The sequence below is a fragment of the Meles meles genome, chromosome 1 (genome assembly GCF_922984935.1).
Source record: "Meles meles chromosome 1, mMelMel3.1 paternal haplotype, whole genome shotgun sequence".
Classification (NCBI taxonomy): domain Eukaryota; kingdom Metazoa; phylum Chordata; class Mammalia; order Carnivora; family Mustelidae; genus Meles; species Meles meles.
The window spans coordinates 165,681,333-165,702,719 of NC_060066.1; the positions used below are offsets into that span (position 1 = coordinate 165,681,333).

The following is a 21,387-nucleotide window of genomic DNA, read 5'->3' on the forward strand; positions in this document are numbered from 1 at the left end:
ATGAATTGTGCTCTCTATTAGCTCCAGTTTTTCTCTCTAGTACTTCAACTCCCAGCACTTTTCTGCAACCTCTCATCACTTGATCTAATGACCTTTTACTATGTCTCAATTCCTTAATGTTCTTTTTTCCAATTTAGCTAGCTTAAACTCCATGACCAATCATTTTTTTTAAAAAAGATTTATGTATTTATTTTAGAAAGTGAGAGAGTGCACATGCAAGTGAGGGGAGGGGTGGAGGTAGAGGGGGAAAGAGGCAGAGATGCAGACTCCCTGCTGAGCACAGAGCCTGACTCAGGACTTCGTCCCAGGCTCGTCCCAGGCTCGTCCCAAGCTCATGAGATCATGACCTGAGCCAAAATCAAAAGTCCGATGCCCAACCGACTGAGCCACCCAGGTAGCTCCATGACCAGTCATTATAGTTATCCCTATTATAATCAAACCTCTATTGCCTTATCCTTCTCCCATTTTATTTTGCTTGCTTAGCCAAATCTCAAACCATAGTTGAACCCAGTCATCCATCTGTGCCATGTTGGCACCTTTGCCAATGAACATGACTTGAGAAATATCATGATGATTGGTCTCATTTGAAATGAAAAGCCATGGACCTCAAGAGAGCTCTCAATGCTTTGGGGCAATTATATATTTTTTTCCAGTTACTTTCCCATTCTCCCAGAAAAAGATTTCATGCCTTCTTCCCTTACCTACCCACCAGTCCTCCTCACTTTATCTCCTGCTTCATTGAGAAAATGGAAGCCATCAAAAGAATAATTTTACATACTTTTATCACCATATCTACCTCCTACTACCATCTATGACTACCCACTTGTTAATATAATACTCTGCTACAGCTGAACTGTTTCCATTAGTCCATTTGTAGACAAGCTCCTATATCCTGTGATCAACTCTAGATCCTCACTCCAGCAATTATTTCATTTCTCTGCTGCATCATCATTGTTTCCTATCTACTAAGACGTCCCATCCACATACAAGCATGCTATTATTTATCCCATTTTTATTTATCCCCAAATTTCCCCTCTAGTATTTTAGCTGCTATCTTCCTCACTATTTCTCTGCTACCTTTTATAATAGAATTCTTTAAAAGAGTTTCCTCCAGTTTTTACTCCCATTCTCTGTACCCTGCTTTCATCAGAGATCGCTCCCATCTTCCATCCAACCGCTTACTTGACCTTACAACAGATTTAGACACAGTTAAAGTCTTTCCTTAGTTTATTCTGTTTACTTGCCTTCTAGGGCACTGCACCCTCTTGGTTTTTCTCTTACTGTTCTGGTTATACCTATTCAATCTCTGTGGATTCTTCTTTTCCTGATCTTTTAATCTGGAAGTGCCCCCAGGCCTCTGTCTTTATTTCTGTCATCTTTTCTTCTCTCTGTACTCAATTGCTTGATGTCATCAAGTCCCATGATTTTATTTATTTATTTTTAAAAATATTTTATTTATTTATTTGACAGAGATCACAAGTAGGCAGAGAGGCAGGCTGGGCATGGGAAGCAGGCTCCCCACTGAGCAGAGAGCCCAATGTGGGGCTCCATCCCAGGACCCTGGGATCATGACCTGAGCAGAAGGCAGAGGCTTTAAACCACTAAGCCACCCAGGCACCCCAAGTCCCATGATTTTAAATACCAGTATATGCTAATGCCTTCCAAAATTGTATTTCTGAAACAAATCTCTCTCGGAAATTGCAAACTCAATCCTGTGGCCTTTCCTAAATCCTTTTGTTCAGATTTGAATAGATGTTAAAGATCGAAGCACTGCTTTATTACCTTGTTCAGACCTGAACTACCAGCCTCTCTTCCTCAGTTCGTGTAATAAACTGGAAGATGGTTTCACTACTTCCAACCTATACTCTCTTCACAGCATAGCAAGCAGAATGCTGCTTCAAAGGCTTAAGTCACAAAAGACAAAACTTAAGTCAGATGATGTCATGCCAGGGGCACCTGGCTGGCTTACTCCATAGAGCACACAACTCTTGATCTTGGAGTTGTGAGTTCAAGCCCCACATTGGATGTAAAGATTACTTTAAAAAAATAATAATAACTTTAGATTATATCATTCCCTGAGCAAGATAATCCTATGACTAACTCCTTCTCCTCCTTTAAGCCTTTATTCAGAGGACTACCTTCTCAATGAGGTCTACTCTGACCACCTTACTTAAATGTATAACCTGGGCTGCTTTCTCTTTAGTCTTATTGTGGGGGCTTCTGATCGCCTCATTCTGTTTCTCTGTCTCATAATATTTACTGCCTTTTAATGTAGCATATAATTTAGTTATTAATTATTTTTTGGTGTTTGTTTACCTTACCTTTTATCACAGTATGAACTCCATGAGGACAGGCATAGTTGCTGAATGATAAATCCTAAGCACCCATGGTGGCCAGTGTATTGAACCTGCTCGATAGATACTCAGTGAATGAATGTTAGTGAGGATGACGAGAATAAACTACTCCATTAAGAGTTATGTTTTGTTTGCCTTCTTGCTGTCAGGATTAATTATATATTTAGTGATCTGAAGACATTTGGTCTTATATTTTGTTCTTTAATATAAAATGCAGAGCTCCTAAAATTCAAGAATACTTAACATCAGTAGGATTTTATTACTCTGATAACTGTAAAATCAGATTTGTGAGACTTTCTTCATAATTATTCTTGCCAAAACTGACCTCTTTGCCCTCGCAATGTTCTTTTAACATTCAATTATGTAAATATATGATTATGACAAGTTTGAATTTTATTGTGTTTTAACAAATGCCAGTGCAATTTTATGTGAATATGTAGTTTCTTTGTAATACATTATCTCCTATTTTTAAATTTAACCCTGAGAGCTTACTGTATGGTAGGCACTATGCTGAGGACTTGTGGATACAAAGCCAAAACTTTGAATTCAAACAGCAGTGTTGATGTCAACTCAAATACAATATGAGCCTTGCTCAAGGAAGGAGCCTATCTATATTTAAGGGACAAAATAGTGTTACAGAGATGTGACAGAAACAAAAGCTCTTTCATGCACATGTGTACACACTTGGTTAATCTGTTCATTGGAGATCAGTAAACATAGTTCTAACATTAGTAAATATCAGTGATGAATTTGCTTAACTAAGTTAAGATATAATTCTTAGCTTTATAACACTTAAATTACGGCAATTATTTGCTTTACAAAATAATGGGCCATAGGTTTTCTTTAAATAGTTAGCTTCGACTTGATGTAATTCTAACCACTTAGTCTCAGTATTGTGGATATAATATACAATGGCACAAAGAGATCTGTTTATCCTCACATTACTGATTAACATGTGCCTTAATTTTAAAGGAAATTAAGGAGTTGGAAAGTTATTTAAGAGTACAGGAAAATTATTGGTATTGTGGAAATTTATGGTAGAAGAGCACAATTGTAATGTTGCAAAAATCAGATGCTTATGTATTATTTTTGTAACATGAGTAGTGGTTGTAAAAATTGCAAATGGCAGAAAGAACTTTATATGGTGGAGACATAATTTGGGAGACTGGTGAAAACTTTTGTTTTAACATATCTGAAAAACATTGTTTGCAGATTTGCTTTTGTTTGAAATAATATGGGGTTCTGAGAAGGTAGGTATTTTATTTTAAATAAATCTGATTATGTAATTTTACTAGTATTTGAATATTCTCTCATTTACTTTTCTAGAAAGCATTTTAAAAAACATGCATGGGAAGTTTTTGTTAGAACTATTTTTTTTTTTTGAAAAGTTTTATCTATTTGTGAAAGCAAGTGTGGGCACACGAGAGCGAGCACAAGTCGGGAGAGGGGCTCAGGGAGACCCAGACTCCCCACTGAGCAGGGAGCCCCATGTGGGACTCAATCCCAGGACCATGGAATCATGACCTGAGCTGAAGGCAGACGCCTAACCAACTGAGCCACCTAGGCGCCTAGAACTCTTTTTTGAGTGTTTACTATACTTGAAGCATTGTACTTACTAATTTACTTCTGTTTTTAAATTTGATCTTTGCATTATGAGGAAGACTGTCATCATCCTATTTTATGCTAAGGAACTGAAAAAGAGATTAGGTAATTTACCCTAGGTTTTACAGTTAATAAGCAGTAGAACCTGGATTTGAATTTCAACACTCATCTTACACATTCAGTATCAAAAATGAGTGGAAATGGATACTTATTATAACATTCAAGGACTCTGTATTTTTTGAAAAATAGGGGGAAAAGGGAAGAGGAAATACTCTCCCTAAAAACCTATGCTCTTGAGAGGTAGCAGTTTGTCTTGCCTCCTTCTCCCTAATTCTCATTCCCTCCCATAGTACTGATACATAGGCTTCACTCTCAGAGATTCTTAAATTGTTTATAGAGTTAGTGCCCTGCATATTTATTGTTGTTGACCTTCCCAGATAATAGACATGTGTCTACACAGTTGATTATTGTTGTTACTATAACTCTTGTTTTTCCTTTACCTATCCTTTAGTGCTTTCTGGGGTTGGGTCCATACTTTGTCACCTTGTCTTAGGTTGTCTTCATTATTCTTATTCCAACAATCCTCTGAAAATCCCTTGTAACTGGCTCCAATTCTAATAGCAGATTCCCAGGCTACAGCCCAGGTTGCTGAATCAGGACTTCTGGGGATGGGGCCCAGAATGTGAATGTTGTAAAACTTCCCAACGATCAGTCACGTTTAAGGAATTAAAGCCCCTGTTCTCTTCACCTGGGATAATAACTTCTTTCGGAGAAGAACAGATGTAATTCACTTCTGATTGTACACATTGGTAGCATATTAAATTAATGTCAGTAATCGTGATGATGAAGATGGAATTCCTACAGACCAGCCCATCGTAATGCTTTTGTTTATGATATTTATATAAAATAGTAGCCTATTATGTTTAATTACAACAAGCACAGTAAAACAGTACAACCCCAAATCCACTCTCATTTTTAGGCAGGAGCAAGTATTAGTCATCCCTTTTTTCTTTCTTAATTCTTTTGTTCTCTTAATTTCTCTTGGTCTGTTAAAGCAAAAGAGGAAGCAAGGTCAAATGAAATTATGGAATATCAATACACAGAAATTTCAGTTGATGACAAAATGCAAATTCTTTCAGACAAGAATGAAATTATTTTTTTCGATTTGTTGTTTTTTTTCTTTCTTTCTTTTTTTTTCTTTTCTTTTTTTTTTTTTAAATATTTATTTGACAGAGAGAAATCACAACTAGGCAGAGAGACAGGCAGAGAGAGAGGAGGAAGCAGGCTCCCTGTGGAGCAGAGACCCTGATGCGGGGCTCGATCCCAGGACCCTGGGATCATGACCTGAGCCGAAGGCAGAGGCTTTAACCCACCGAGCCACCCAGGCGCCCCTTTTTTTTTCCTTTTAAATCCTATTTAGATTCAGGGGAAATTATGTTGCTAACTCGTGCCATCTTTAAGGAGGGCTTGGGAGGATGGTGCTGTGGGAACTTTAGTTGGCACTCCAAGGTGATCCCTTTACGTAAAGAGAAATTATCTTTAAATGCTATACTTACTATTCTTTGTGATTTAAAAACAAATTGTGTAATAAGGTAATTATGGTGAACTAATACTTCTAGATGCCTAGAAATTTTGGTTGCTTTAACAGTACTAATTAAAAACATGTTTGCATTGGAAAGTCTGGATTTCTTTAAGAATAATTTATAGCATGCCACATGTAATATTTCTTTCCTTTCCAACTGCTTTCTATTATATGCTTAGGGTTTAGATCGCTCCAATTCCTGGGTTAACACTGGTGGTCCAAAAGCTGCCCCATGGGGATCCAACCCCAGTCCAAGTGCAGAATCAACACAGGTGGTGTTTATATTAGAGGTTTCTTTATTGGCTGCTGATGTTTCTTTTTAGAACATTACTTTTTAGTACATACTATGATTTCAGTGGCTTGCTTTTTAATCATTAAAAAGTGTGTATTTTTGTTTACTTAGCACATTTTCCAACTACTATGCATGAATACCACCAATTGCACCAGTAATGCTGTCCTTTCCTACTTTCTGTCTCCTCCTCCCCCTTCCTCCCTTTATACTCAGTATTTCAGTGCCTGCTGCTTATGCAAGTAATGGCTTTGATAACAGTTTCTACTGTAGGGGTAGCACATTTAGTAAGAATTTTTAAAAAATTGTGTGTGGAAAAAACCTGGCAGTTTTCCATTTGCTTTTGGTTTAAAGTGTAGCTATTATATCCTTTTCATTTAGCATTTACTGTCTTGCCTTTTTTTTTTTTTTTTTTTTTTCATAATTACTGATTAGAAATACTGGGACTAAGCAGAAATTAAGTGTGAACAGTATATGATCCCCATGCTGTAAGGTTTAGTACCAGAAGCAAAAATCCATTTTAATTTGTATTGTGTTGCAAAGTATGAAATTTGTGTATAACTTAGTTGAACTAGGTTTTGCTTACTTAAGTCTAGTTGCTTCATAGCTAATATTGCATGACACCTCAAAATATACTTCTCATCTGTGTATTGGCTTTGGAGGGAAATGCTCTTGTTCTTGAAGAATTTGATTCCATGTTTTATATCATAAATGTTTTATATTTGAAATATATGGCAGATCTGAATAGTAGTTTTTGATAGTAGTGAAAAGTGAAAGAAACCATTCTAACCTTTTGATTTCCTTGATTGAATATAAAACTCTTGATTTCTTCTTTTTGGTCTGAGACCAGTGAGAAGTATGTTTTTACTTTTTACATTTTCTTACTGGATGTGTGCATGTGTATAGATCACACAGATAAAGTTTCATTCTTTGCAGCACTCTGAATTTATATAATCATTAAAATAATTCATCTTTTTACTAAAAATACATAGAAGCCATTTTGATACTTCTAATGCACTGTCATTAAAGCAGCTTAAAATGGTAAAAAAGAGATGAGCAATAATAAAACAGTTGTTGAAACCAAAGTAAGACTGTTTACAAAATTGTATGTAATCCTTGAGCTGCAGAGCCCTCCACAGCAGACTTTAATGTTATCTCGTCATTCATTCACCTCCACTCCATAGGCTATGGATCGAAGTTGTAATCGTATGTCTTCGCACACAGAGACGTCAAGTTTCTTACAAACATTAACGGGACGCTTACCAACTAAAAAGGTAGATTCATATGAAGACAACCCATATAGGGGGAAAATTCCAACAGTTAAATAGATGTAAGATTTCTTTATGTAGCCAGTATGTTACAGTAATTGCATTTAAATTATTTGTTTAAAAATATATTTGAGCAAGCACTGCTTGTCTGATGCCTTTTTGGGCATACCACTCCAGTGTATGCTCTTTTGTTAGTGAAATGTTTGTATCTTTGGGATTGACTGTTTGAATCAAATTTGATGATCAGATTTTAGTACCAAAAAATGTATCAATTCTGAATTCTGTTTCTGTAACTGCTCTGTTTTGTGTTTTAAATCTCCAGGGAAAGGAAGATGAGTTAGAAAAATTATCACTCTTAGTAAGATATGTTGATTTGCTTCCCTTATGCACAGTTTTGTTAGTCCTTTTTCATATCGATATACCCTACTTTGCAAATGCTTTGTATGCATATCCATTATAAGGCAGGAAATTTCCGCTATGTTTATAAAAAAGACTTCAGATACCTGAAAACTTGAAAATTAATGGCTTATATCAAAGTTTAAATTTCTAAAGGTATTTCCTAAATTGTACCAGCAAAGTTCATGAATGTATTTGCATATGTTGGAATATGTATTTAAGGCGCAAACAAGATCGTATTTGTAACTGTGAGTTTTGGTCTAGTTTCTGTTTGCAGGTACAATTTAGGAGGCTGTTTCCCACCTGCCCTTTTAAAATTACATTTTACTGCAAGATAACATGTAATTTTTTCAGCTGTTCAACATGCCACTGTCTTCCATGTATAAACAGCCGTTTTGTTAATGGGTGTCCTCACTGCATCATTGAATGGTTCACATGCCTTATTTTGCTTATTCTCATTATATCTTCATTTGTAATTGCATTATGGTTTGGTTTGTGTTATCAGCAGATATGACTTTGATAATAACTTTGGATTTACTTCTGGATAGCTTTTTCATGAGGAGCTGGCTTTGCAGTGGGTTGTCTGCAGTGGCAGCGTGCGGGAATCAGCTTTGCAACAAGCCTGGTTCTTTTTTGAGTTAATGGTGAGCAAGCCCAACACATTTTTAATACTGTTTTCCTTAGTTGGCAACTTTGTGTTAGCTCATTATTTTATCCTAAAAAGCCTTTTCTGTTGTCCTTCTTAGGGTTTGACATGTGCCTCCAAGACAAAATAAACATTTGTTACATCTCTGCATAAACACTGTGGACACTGAGCATAATTCAGGTGGAATTAGAAGGCTTGGCTTAACTGTTTTTTTTAGAGATGGTTGCAGAACCAGCTCTCTTTTTAAAGAAAACATGGTACCTTATTTCTTAGTCTGGACGTGGCTAGCACATAATGTATTTTAGATTTCATCCCAAACATAGATAAAAAGGGCTTTAAAGATTCTCACTGCTTTCATGGTTTGAAAGCTCAATAACAAAACTTTCGGCTCAGTTTAATAAATGATACTAAAATCAAATGGATTAGTATCTTTATATTTATATACATATAAACTCATATATACACGAGAGCAATAAAGATTTGCCAAGTATATACGATGTATAGCACTATCCCTTTGGGCTAGGGGTTTTCAGTGCACAGAGAGACAGAACTGTGATTCAAACTCAGGCGTTCTGGCACTAAGGACTTGTCCTCTTCAACCTCTAGAAAGCTGAAGCCATTGAAACTTTTTCTTCCAGAAGAGGAATGTGTAAAAATATAATGGAAAACAAAACAACAATAACAAAAAGGAAGGCAGGAAGAAAAGAAACAAAAAGAGCTTCCAGAGTATGTCTTAGGGTCATTCTCAGCATTGAGTGTTACCTATATTGGGGATAAGAAGACAGTTTTTCTAGAGATTACTAATCTACAGAAGAAAATAAGTCAGGGACCCTATGTAAGTGATAGACTTCTCATTTTTTCCCCTCTAGAGAATAAACACCAAGTTTGTAATTCTTGTGCTTTTAATATAAGATCAAATTGTAATTTTGATTTTCTGATAGCCTTACGTGTATGTTCAGATTTCTTTAGAATAGTTAAAAAGCTACAGTTTAAAACTTAACTCTGCTGTTTACCAATTGTTGAAACTTGGTTTTGCTTTCCCTGAATTATTTATTATTATTACCACATTGTTGTAATAGTCAATATCCAGAAGCATTTTTTAATTAGAGAGCGTGAACGAGTGCGCACATGAGCGTGTTGGGGGAGGGGCATAGGAAGAGAATCTCCGGCAGACTCTGCACTGAGCACAGAGCTTAGTGCAGGGCTTGATCTCTGGACCTTTGAGATCATGATCTAAGCTGAAACCAAGAGTTAGATGCTCAGCAGGCTGAACCACCCAGGTGCCCACAGAAGCATTTTGTACACGTAAATCACTTTGTTAATTTTTGCCCAGTAGTTTACTATTCATATTGAGTCATCAGTGTTTACTGTACACTCACCATACGTCATTATATAATAGAAGCTGAAGAGACCACAGTGAGGTCAATGTGTCTAGTGTCTCAAAGCTTACTGTTTGGCATATATGGAATGTCAAAATGTTGCATCTTAGAAAAGATTTCATTTGAAACAAATTTGAAAGGTGAACTATTTTTCTGTTCATATCCATAATTCTTTTCATATTGGTAGCCAGAATAATTTTATTAAGGTAATGCAGTGATTGAGTTTTACCATGTTTGATATTTCTTGGGAACATAAGCTACTGCAAGGAGATTCTCAAAGTATTTGAGGGGCTAGACGTATTTCAGCCATCTGTTAAAACACCTAGGGTAGTGAAAAAATAGCCCGGATATGATTAACTGTTAATTGCATTCATAAAAAATTAAACTAATGCCTTATTTATTTTTTCAGGTAAAGAGCATGGTGCATCATTTATATTTTAATGATAAACTTGATGCACCAAGGAAAAGTCGTTTTCCAGAACGTTTCATGGATGACATTGCTGCTCTTGTCAGCACAATTGCTAGTGATATAGTTTCACGATTTCAGAAGGTAATGATAACTTGTTAAAAAATTAAATTTGTGGGGCACCTGGGTGGCTCAGTGGGCTTAGCCTCCATTTTGGGCTCAGGTCATGATCTCAGGGTCCTGGGATCCAGCCCCCGCATAGGCTCTCTGCTCAGTGGGGAGCCTGCTTCCTCCTCTCTCTCTGCCTGCCTCTCTGCCTACTTGTGATCTCTCTGTCAAATAAGTAAATAAAATCTTTTAAAAATAAAATTAAATTTCTATCGAGCTCACATTAAGCTGTCATACTCTTATTTGGTTTTTTTGCTTTTTACTCTGTTTTCCAGGACACAGAAATGGTTGAGAGACTCAACACAAGCCTTGCATTCTTTCTCAATGATCTGTTGTCTGTTATGGATAGAGGATTTGTCTTTAGCCTTATTAAGACCTGCTATAAACAGGTAATGCAAATTAGTAATTGTTAACAAATAATTTAAATACTGTGTTTGCTGTTTTTAGAGTTGCAGCTTAGATATCTTCAAGAACATATTCGTATACTGATGTTTTTAAAAAGCAGCATTTTTCTTTTTAAAAAGGATTTATTTGAGAGAGAGCATGAACAGAAGGGGTAGAGGGTGAGGCACTGAGAGAGAATCTCTGGGGCACCTAGGTGGCTTCGTCGGTTAAGCATTTGACTCTTGATTTCAGCCTAGGTCATGATCTCAGGTTCCTGGGAGCGAGCCCTGCCCCGTGTCAGGCTCCCTGCTCAGCTGGAAGTCTACTTGTCTCCCTCTCCCTCTGGCCCTCCCCCTCTTCTCTCTCCCTCTCATTCTCTCTTAAATAAATAAATAAATCTTTAAAAAATAAAAGCAGGGTATTTTTATGAGTAAGACAAAAATAAATTGCATTTGTTTTATGAGGACACAGGCCTATGGCAAGCTGATATCTGTACAGCTGACTTTTCCTTGGTTTTACTGGCCCAGCAGTGACCTTTGATTCCCATTCTGCAGCAGATCAGCAAGCCACTAGACTGAATGTTAATAGCCCTGAGGGTGCCTAGCTGGCTCAGTCCGAAGAGCATGTGACTCTTGATCTTGGGTTTGTGAGTTTGAGCCCCCCATTGGGTAGAGAGATTACTAAAAAAATAAACTTTAAAAAAATATATAGAAAAAAATAATGCAAAGCAACCCCCATGATGCCATGTAAGAGTACCAGTTACACTGAATGGATAGCCAGATGAACTTGTTTGTGTATTTATTGGGTGATTTTTAAAGCAACTGCGTTTTGCTGTGTAGTCCTCCTAATGTAGACTTAGACATTGTAGAGTTTAGAATCATGGTAGTATGTTTACCCAAATCCCCAGTCAGTCACTTTGTCGCTTTTATTATTTTTTTAATTTATTTATCTTTTCCATTATGTTGCTGTTACTAAAAAAATCATCCTGGACCTTTTCTACAAACAGCTGACTTTAAAATTTTTATCAACTTATGAATATGCCTTTTGGAAAACATTAGTTTTTGGTCCTCTTAGGCCATGTGGGTAGTGAGCTGTATAATCATTCTAGAATGACCTTTTAAAGGAGATTTAAAAGTACACAGCTCTTGGGTCCTATCCCAGAATTACTGAGGAGTTTGAATCCTAGGGGTGGGAGAGGGGCATGTGGGACCAGTGCTTGTGCAGTGTTTCCCAGCTGGTCCACAGGCTCGTTTCTGAGAATTACTGGTTTAGAATGCTGTTTGGCAGTCTAATATTTAGAATTTTGAAGATCTGTTCTATCAGCTACTTTGTTGTATGTTCCACAGATTGACTGATTTACTTTAGAGAGTGTGCATATGATTGGGGGGAGGGGCATACGGAGGGGGGGAGAGAAAGACTCCCAAGCTGACTCTGTGATGAGTATAAGTCCAACATGGCATTTGATCCCACAACCCTGAGATCATGACCTGAGCTGAAATCAAGAGTTGGATGCTCAACCAACTGATCCATTCAGGTGCCCCTGTATGTCCCTTTTACTTGAGAAGTTAAAAATACATGTGGTCACTGACCCACTTGCAAATATTTGCAGCAGTAGTTTGTATTATTTTTACTTTCCCCCCAAAATTTCATGTTCTGTTGCTTCTCAAATCTTGTTGTTCTTCAAGCATTGACTTTCTGTGTTTGCCAAACATTGAGCTAGACCCCAGGGATGCCAAAACTTTCAAGTCAGTGTGTATATGTCTCAACAGAGTAGCTTACCATGTAGCTGGGTGAATAGACAAATAGCTAATCATAAATACAGGTTAACACAGGATGCTAATTATCCAAAGAATGTATCATTTTCTTGGTATTTTTTTTAAAGATTTTATTTATTTATTTGACAGACACATCAAGAGAGGGAACATAAGCAGGGGGAGTGGGAGAGGGAGAAACAGGCTTCCCGCCAGGTAGGGAGCGTAATGTGGAGTTTCCATCCTAGGACCCCAGGATTATGACCTGAGCCGAAGGCAGACATTTTACAACTGAGCCACTCAGGGCACCCCCAATGGATCATTTCTTTTAGGAAGTTATTTTGGGGGTATACTTTTCCTTCATAAAGTGTATCTTTGAGAAGTAGAAATATTAATGCTATATTGTAAATATAGAGAATATGACTTTTAGCCTAGTCAGTGGATTTGTAAATCTTTTTTTTTTTTTAAAGATTTTATTTATTTATTCGACAGATAGAGATCACAAGTAGGCAGAGAGAGAATGGAGGAAGCAGGCTCCCTACAGATCAGAGAGCCCGATGCAGGGCTCGATCCCAGGACCCTGAGATCATGACCCGAGCTGAAGGCAGAGGCTTAACCCACTGAGTGACCCAGGCGCCCTTGGATTTGTAAATCTTAAGTAGATCTTCTAGTTCCCCATTTTTTTTATTCTAGCAGTAACTCTGGAAAAAGCTGAAACTGTTGTTTAAACCACAAAACCCAAAACTGCTCACTAAATCCTTCATCTGTCCTTCTGGTGTTGGCTTAGAGAAATGAAGAATTCAATTGGTATTCTTTTATTTATGTAATGCTTGCAAGGTATCTTCAAAGCTTTATTCATTACCAAATCCAAGTGTGCTGGTGTCTTTGAGACTGGATTTTCTACGAATTGTCTGCAGCCATGAGCACTATGTTACACTGAACCTGCCCTGCAGTCTGCTTACTCCCCCTGCATCACCGTCGCCATCTGTTTCTTCAGCAACATCTCAGGTATGTGGTGTCTGAAAAAGTGTTTTATAAAGCCCATATTTGTACGAAAGCTTTCTGAACACTGGAAAAAATGGTAGGAAACACTGTTGAATAATAACTGTGTGATAGGCTCCATGCTAAAGGCTTTGTAAGTATTAATTATTTGCTCCTTAGAGTAATTCTAGGGGGTAAGTTCTATTATTTCCATTTTGCAGATGAAACACAGAAAAGTGCTGAGCTTGCCCAAGATTACACAGTAATAAATGGCAGAGCTAGACTTTGAATCAAGCCACTTGTTGACTTTATTCTAGAGCCTGAGGTCTTAACTACTGTGTTGTACTCCTCTTAGAGATTTGGGCACATCCATGTGAGTGAATTCACTTAGACAAGCCCATTGAGATGTTTTTTGCAGGTTGGGTTTTCTTGAAGCAGATGCAAAGTTGTCTTGAGTTTGGGCTAGAAGATGTTTATTAGGGACCAATACCTGTGAAAGGAAAAGGCATGAGGCATAATGCAGCCGAGAAAGAAGTCAGACTGCAGGGCAGCCCCGAGGAAGCCCTGCCTACCTCTCTTGTACCTTGAAAACCCAAAGGAAAGTAGGTGGATGTTCATAAGGTTTTCTTGGGTGGCAGTGGACTTCAGCAGCGAGTGGTTTCTGTCAAGACAATCAGGGGTTATCATAGCAATTATTTTGTGTCCTGTCATACAGATTGAGATAAAGGGATTTTCTGGTTTTAATATCAGAGAAGCTCCTTCTAGTGAAATATTCTTTCTGCTCTGTTTGTTTGTTTTTTTTTTTAAAGATTTTATTTATTTATTTGAAAGACAGAAATTACAAGTAGGCAGAGAGGCAGGCAGAGAGAGAGAGGAGGAAGCAGGCTCCCTGCCGAGCAGAGAGCCTGATGCGGGGCTCAATCCCAGGACCCTGGGATCATGACCTGAGCCGAAGGCAGAGGCTTTAACCCACTGAGCCACCCAGGCGCCCCTTCTTTCTGCTCTGTAATTCCTGAGGCAGACAAGCTGCTTTCTTAAGCTTTCTTAATCTCTTAATGTTTAAAGTTAATATTGATCTTAACTTTTGGTAGTGTTATTTTTGAGTTATTTAATTCCTGGCTATAATTCCCTAGCCTAGATCAATCTCAGATTCATGATAAAAATATGTATTTTTTTTAAACTTTACCTAGATTAGAAAACATTTTGCCTTTATGAAGAAGCTTATGGATTGGCCTATTTTCACATATTCTTTTACCTGGCTAGCATACACCTCTTTCTATAACGGATAAGGCTAGTCTTTTGCTTTCTTCCACATCCTCTGCCAGAGATGTGGCTGTCCAGTGAGGAACAAATTAATCATAGTATAGTTCCTAAAACCTTTAATGAAACACATTTGTTTACACCTAACTCCCTTCTGAACATCTCATTCAGCCAAGAAATTAATAGAATTCCTTCCATTCTCTTGTTCCCCACGTGGATGTGAATATGAATTAGAGGGGGATGAGATTGTAGACACTCTTGTCCTGAACTATATCTTGGGAGGATGCTATTTTGCAGTATTAAAAATCTTTTAAAAAACTGTGAATGAATGACAAAATGATAGTAATTTTCTAGAGATAGTATTTTCTCTGAAAAACAGTTTTACTGGTATTTGGACTTTCTCTGGAAATCAGTAGCTTTGACTGCCAATATATCTTTTGTACTCAGCAGTAAATGCATAATATATCATTTGGATTTAGTTACTTTTTTTCTCCTTTAAGGTATGATATTGAAACATTAAATGGCTAAAAGAATAAAGATTTAAAAAAGATGGAAAAGTTTCAATATGAGAAAAAGGAAATTGAAAATAATTTAAAGTGTTATTTCATCATAGCTTCCTATACCAAAAGTAAGAGCAGTTACTTTCTCCAATGTGAATAATAGTGATGTAAAATAAACTACCCTAGGTGAAGTGTATCTTACTTTGAAATAATGCTCATACTGCATTTATTGTAATGTTCTGTCTGTAGGATGTTTTGTTGCACAGCTATTGTAGTTTTCTTCTACCTCACTCCCAAACAGAGTTCTGGATTTTCCACAAACGTACAAGACCAGAAGATTGCAAATATGTTTGAATTGTCTGTGCCTTTCCGCCAACAGCATTATTTGGCAGGACTTGTGTTAACTGAACTGGCTGTCATTTTAGACCCTGATGCTGAAGGGTGAGTAGAGTTACTTTGCCTCGTGGAGTAGCAGTTGTTTTGGATAATGGGACAGAAGTATTACACTTACTTTCCTAAGAATAAAAAGATGGTCTTCGCCACTCTTCATCTACCTCTGTATTCATTAAGTCCATATCCATGGTATTTCTGCATTTCACTGATTTTTAAGAAAGCCATTTTTTCATACTTTATTATCTCTGAATTTGAGGTTTGTTTTGAAATCAGTGGCATATCTTTCCTTCTAAATGGTTACAAAAAATATTGTGTGTATTAGTAGGTAAACGCATAGATTTGTTGATATATAGTAGGCACATTTCAGTTGAGGAAAATGGATTGGTTTTCTATTCCTTGTAAAGAAAATTTATTGTTTGCCATTTTACTATGTAGCATTTTATTTCAAAGTATGCCCCATAAACAAACATTCTTAGGTTTTAAGAACTTCCAAGGTTGTTTACACTTGTACAGGATTTTTGGAAATTGATGTAGTAAGGAAAGGGCATATTGTCTGATGATTGAATTTATAGAAATAGCTTGAGTGTTGTGGTCTAGCATCCTTAGGGGGTATTTCTGTCTTAATAATTGCTTTAAAAAATCTGTGTAATCATAATTCCTTTAGGTAATGATCACTTTTTTAAAAATCCTCATAAAAGGATCTTAGGAGTTTCTTAACAGTCTTTATTTAAATTCCAGTATAGTTAACATACAGTGTAATATCCATTTAGGTGTACAATATAGTGATTCAGTACTTCTATACAACACCCAGTGCTCATCATAAGTGCAGTACTTAACACCCATCACCTGTTTTATCCATCCCCCCACCCTCTCCCCTCTGGTAACCAGCAGTTTGTTCTCCATAGCTAAGAGTCTGGGTTTTTTGTTTATCTCTTTTTTCTTTGTTTGTTTGTTTTGTTTCATAGATTCTGCATATGAGTAAAGTCATAGGATATTTGCCTTTTTCTTACTGACTTATTTTGCTTAGCTTTATACCCTCTAGATCCATCCATGCTGTTACAAGTGGCATTATTTCATTCTTTTTTATGGCGAATATTCCTCTCTGTGTGTGTGTATGTGGGTGTAAATACCCACATACACACACATACATACATCTTCTTTATTCATCTGTTGATGGACATTTGGGTTGCTTCCATATCTTGGCTATTATAAATAATGCTGCAGTAAACATAGGGGTGCTTTTATCTTTTTGAATTAGTGCTTTTGTATTCTCTGGGTAAAATCCAGACTTTTAAGATTTTATTTATTAGAGTGCATGTCTGTGTGCAGAAACTGTGGGAGGTGTTGAGAGGGGGGACAGAAGGAGAGGGAGAGAAAGAAGGAAAGAATCCCAAGCAGACTGCTCAGTGGCGATCCCAGCATGGGGCTCGATCTCATGACCCTAAGACCATGACCTGAGCCGAAACCAAGAGTAGGACACTTAACTGACTGAGCCACCTAGGTGTCCCTAAAATCTAGACTTTTAGGAATGGTCCTCAAAGCCCTGTTTATCTGATTCTTGTATAATTTTGTCACTGTCTTCCCTCCCCACATACTAAAATCTAGCCATTTCAATCTTTTGTTCTGTTTAGTATGCCAAAGTTACCATACCTTAGGGTATTTGCACTTGGATTTTTTTTTCTCTGCCTAAAAAAGCAGTACTCACGTTATCGTAAGACTGTCACGTACCTTTTTGCTCCTTGTGATTCTTCAGGTTCCACAATAGCATCTTCTAGACGAGGCTTTCACTGGCCACCCAGTCAAAATGATAGCCACACTGCCCTGTCACAATCATTCTTATACATGTGGCCCTCTTTTATTTTCTACAAAACATTTCTCTGAAATTTGCTGCTTGATTTCTGTCTCCTCCCATTATAAAGTGAATTTATGAGAGCACACACTTCTTTTTTGTTCACTATTGCACTTCCAATACCTTAGAATTGTGTCTGGCACATTCATAAATATGTTAATTCAGTAACATATGAGTAATTGACTTTGACGACTCTCATCCAATCTCTAGATTTTCTATTCTTTAGTGGTATATAGAAAAAATACAACATATATTGTCTTAGATAGGTCCTTGAGAAAAATGTTTTTCTTTTTACTTCATCTGCTTGCTAATAAGAAGAATTCCTTGGGGGCAATAATATGTTTTAATATTGATCAAACATTTGCTCTCTAGAAACTTTCATTGTAGTTAGAAAATTAAGATTACGAAACAATATGATTAAATGCTAATTTTGTAGCACATAGTTATATAGAAGATTTATACCTTTACTGCATTTGTGACACTAAATTATTTTTTGTCTGTGTTTCTTTCTTGCAATAGCAAACTCTTTAAGAACAGGGACAGTGTCTTATCCCTAACACTTAAAAAATAGGATGTTGCAGGTTCTACATAAACATTTTTTTAATAACTGCACGTGACTGAGTAATGTAGACCTATGAAAGGCTTATAAAGATGAGTGGGGGGGGCACCTGGGTAGCTCAGTGGGTTAAGCCTCTGCTTTCAGCTCAGGTCATGATCTCAGGGACCTAGGATCGAGCCCCTCATTGGGCTCTCTGCTCAGGGAGCCTGCTTTCCCCTCTCCCTCTCTGTCTGCCTCTCTGCCTACTTGTGATCTCTGTCTGTCAAATAAGTAAATAAAATCTTTTTAAAAAAATAAAGATGAGTGGGTAGAGCTTATTGGTAGGTTAACATTGGGCTGGTAGCTATAGAGTAAGGAATACACACCCAGGTTTGGAATTCCTCATTGGTAATGGAAAAATTCAAAACGGAGAACATAAAAAGCAAATGACTGGAATCTGAGATTTGGGTAAAATGAGAGAGAGTATGAGGAAAGGGAGGGAACTATTTGGAGAAAAAAATTGAGAAAAGAGAAGATGACGGCATCAAGTAGAGAACTGGAGAATAAAATCCGAGATATGTCAGTTAGATGTGGTTCTTGACAGTGTTTAAAAATACACTTCCTGAATAAAAATTTGGAAAGAAGAAGAATCTCCAGCTAGATTTCATATGTAGCAATGTGAAGTGGCAGATAAGATGAATGGTTTCCAATCCCAGCTTTGAAATTGGCATTGTGATCTTAAATACCAAGGAAGGCAGTGTACAAGGCAGTGTGCTAATAAGTACGCTACATAAATTATACAACTTAATTCTCAAAACCTCCTTATGAGGTCGGCGATTACCCCCCTATTGTAGGTAGGAAAACAGAGAAGGTACGTATGTCTAAGAAATTATTTAGCTGTTAAATGATGAAGCTAGTACAGTACTATGTTGTAAGCATTCAAAAACTGTTCACTCCAAAGAAAGGGAGTAGATACTAGGAAGTAAATGAAAACAGTTGCTATGGACTGGACATTCAGGAAGTTTATTACTGGAGAAATTGTTGTAATAATTTATTACTAGGAGATAGTATATAAAGTAGAAGAGACTAGTTACAAGTGAACTTGTGTTTTCAACATAGGAAAGGCTTATTTGAAAGAAGGGAAGAGTTTAGTGGGGGGCACTGAAGCTGTTGAAGAAACATGGGGTTCATTAAACATAATGCAGAAATTACTTTTTGGGGAGAAGTACGACTTTTTCTGAGACAAAAGGAATGATAGAGATATAAATGTGGAGATGTGTTAAAGATCTGGCTAGAGCAAACCCAGAATGGTTTCTCTCTCCTAAAAATCAGAAGGTGGAAGCAAGGTTTTTTTCTGAGATGGGTGGTGAGAGGCTGAAGGAAAGAGAATGAGATGTGGGAACTGCTGCCAGGTGTAGCCTTAAGGACCTATGTTGGCCGAATGTTTACTTAGAATAGTTCGCATAGTCAAAGCTTCTTCAATTTGAGAAGAGGTAGAAAAAAGAAGTTAGTGATTGTGAGTATTTTAACCCACTTGAAACTCAGGATTGGGAGTCTACAGAAGGTGTAGGACCCGAATGAGGTAGATGAGCAAGGAAGCTAAATTTAAGTAAGAGAAGTCAAAGACAACACCCACCCTCCAGCCTATGGACTGCATAATCCATTAGGTAGAAGATTTTTCTTTTAGAAAAAGCACATGAAAGTTTATTTTTGATAAATGTGAGAACACCTATTTTGAAATAAAATTTGAAGCTACTTAGGATTTTTTTTTTTTAAGATTTTATTTATTTGACAGAGATCACAAGTAGGCAGAGAGGCAGGCAGAGAGAGAGGAAGGGAAGCAGGCTCCCCGCTGAGCAGAGAGCCCGATGCGGGGCTCGATCCCAGGACGCTGAGATCATGGTCTGAGCCGAAGGCAGAGGCTTTAACCCACTGAGCCACCCAGGCGCCCGGGATTTTTTTTCTTTAAAATATAACCATAATAGGTCTTAAGTTCTTTAATATGAATATGCACTAATGAGTTAATGTAAAAATAAATTAGATTTACTCCTAGGTGAATTTGTTTAGCATTTCTTTTCCCCTCCATCTTTACTTTATTATATAGAGAGAGTTAATTTGTTAATTTTATAATGAGAAGCGTTTCATAGGAATTCATGCAAATATTTGGCAAAGTTTAACAAAGTTGATTCAGTACTGTGAGTTACTGTTTGCTTTAAAGATATTAACTAATCTCTGTGACCTTACTGCTGATGCTGCTGCTTCATCTTCTTTTTAAATAGACTGTTCGGGTTGCACAAGAAAGTCATCAATATGGTACACAATTTACTATCCAGTCACGACTCAGACCCACGGTACTCTGACCCCCAGACAAAGGCGAGGGTGGCCATGTTGTATCTGCCTCTGATTGGCATCATCATGGAAACTGTTCCTCAGCTTTATGACTTTACAGGTACTTCGTGTATTTAAACACATCCTGAAGGAAATCTCAGTGTTTCCAAGTTTTAGAAATATCTCGAAGCTTAAAGATCTTATTTTAGGAAAAACAATACAAGGAAATGTGCACTGACATAAGTAAACTGTAAATATTTAACCATATTACTGAATAACTTTTGACTACGTGAGAGAATTCACTGCAGGCTTTCCTTAAGTAGTTCTTATGATGAGTTTTTAAATGATTTATAAAAAAACTTCTGTACCTACCTATTAGAAAATAGGTTTTTTGGTATGAGACTGTACTGTGCATCCAAAAATATGTATATAAGACAGCAGATGTCTACCTTCAGCCTCATTTTTATTCATATGTGTAATTGAAATTAATATTTACCTGAATAACAAGAATTAGGTTTATTGTTAACACAGGGTTAAGAAGTTGAAGTTATGTTGCTTTTTTAAAAACTAGAACTCACAAAGTTTTATTGCTCTTGCTTTCCATATTTAGAATTTCTTGAATTTCTTCATTTATCCTAAAGAAAACTCTGTAGTTTGCATTTAAAAAAACAAAACCAAACATTTATTGAGTACCCGTTACGTATTAAGAATTTGAACAGAGGCAGTGATACAAAGATAGCCAACTCAGTGTCTTAAGGGACTGACAGTGAATAGTTCAACCAGTATTTTTTATCTCCAAAGTGGGCTTCCTGATCTGAAGGCAGAAATGTTTATATTATTATATCTTCTTTGACTAGCAAGTTCTCTACAAAACTATAAGTTATTACTGTAGGAATGAATTAATGTTTAAAATATTGTTGAAAATAAAATCTAATGATAAATATTTCAGGTTAACAGGTTTTACTTTTAAAGAGTTATAGAGAATAGGAAATTGCTCAATAACTGTTAATTAACAGTTAATTAACCAAGTGGAAATTTTGTTATTTGTTTTGGTTTTATTTTTTCTAGAAACTCACAATCAACGAGGAAGACCAATTTGTATAGCCCCTGATGACTATGAAAGTGAGAGCGGAAGCATGATAAGCCAGACAGTTGCCATGGCAATTGCAGGAACATCAGTTCCTCAACTAACGAGGCCTGGCAGTTTCCTCCTCACATCATCGGTAAGAACTACCCTCCTGCACAAGTTTTTTCTAGGAAGAGATATTTACAAGCAAGAGTAAATGCAAGATGCAAGAGTACTCTGGGTTTCA

The 21,387-nt window shown here is 36.9% G+C and overlaps 1 protein-coding gene across 13 annotated transcripts in view; it reads left to right on the forward strand.

Annotated features, from left to right (window-relative positions):
* Positions 1–21,387, forward strand: part of DOCK7 (dedicator of cytokinesis 7) — a 220,722-nt gene that overhangs the window by 139,756 nt on the left and 59,579 nt on the right. For 4 of the 13 annotated variants that reach the window (XM_046006260.1, XM_046006266.1, XM_046006274.1 and 1 more), the window contains exons 23-32: positions 5,718–5,810; positions 7,012–7,101; positions 7,418–7,453; positions 8,040–8,135; positions 9,926–10,066; positions 10,366–10,479; positions 13,063–13,233; positions 15,268–15,407; positions 20,026–20,195; positions 21,143–21,297. In XM_046006260.1, the coding sequence (XP_045862216.1) occupies positions 5,718–5,810; positions 7,012–7,101; positions 7,418–7,453; positions 8,040–8,135; positions 9,926–10,066; positions 10,366–10,479; positions 13,063–13,233; positions 15,268–15,407; positions 20,026–20,195; positions 21,143–21,297 (1,206 nt within the window). Of the gene's footprint in view, positions 1–3,566; positions 4,027–5,717; positions 5,811–7,011; positions 7,102–7,417; positions 7,454–8,039; positions 8,136–9,925; positions 10,067–10,365; positions 10,480–13,062; positions 13,234–15,267; positions 15,408–20,025; positions 20,196–21,142; positions 21,298–21,387 lie in introns of those variants that run through there. The other 9 variants (XM_046006320.1, XM_046006323.1, XM_046006326.1 and 6 more) reach the window with 4 other exon arrangements.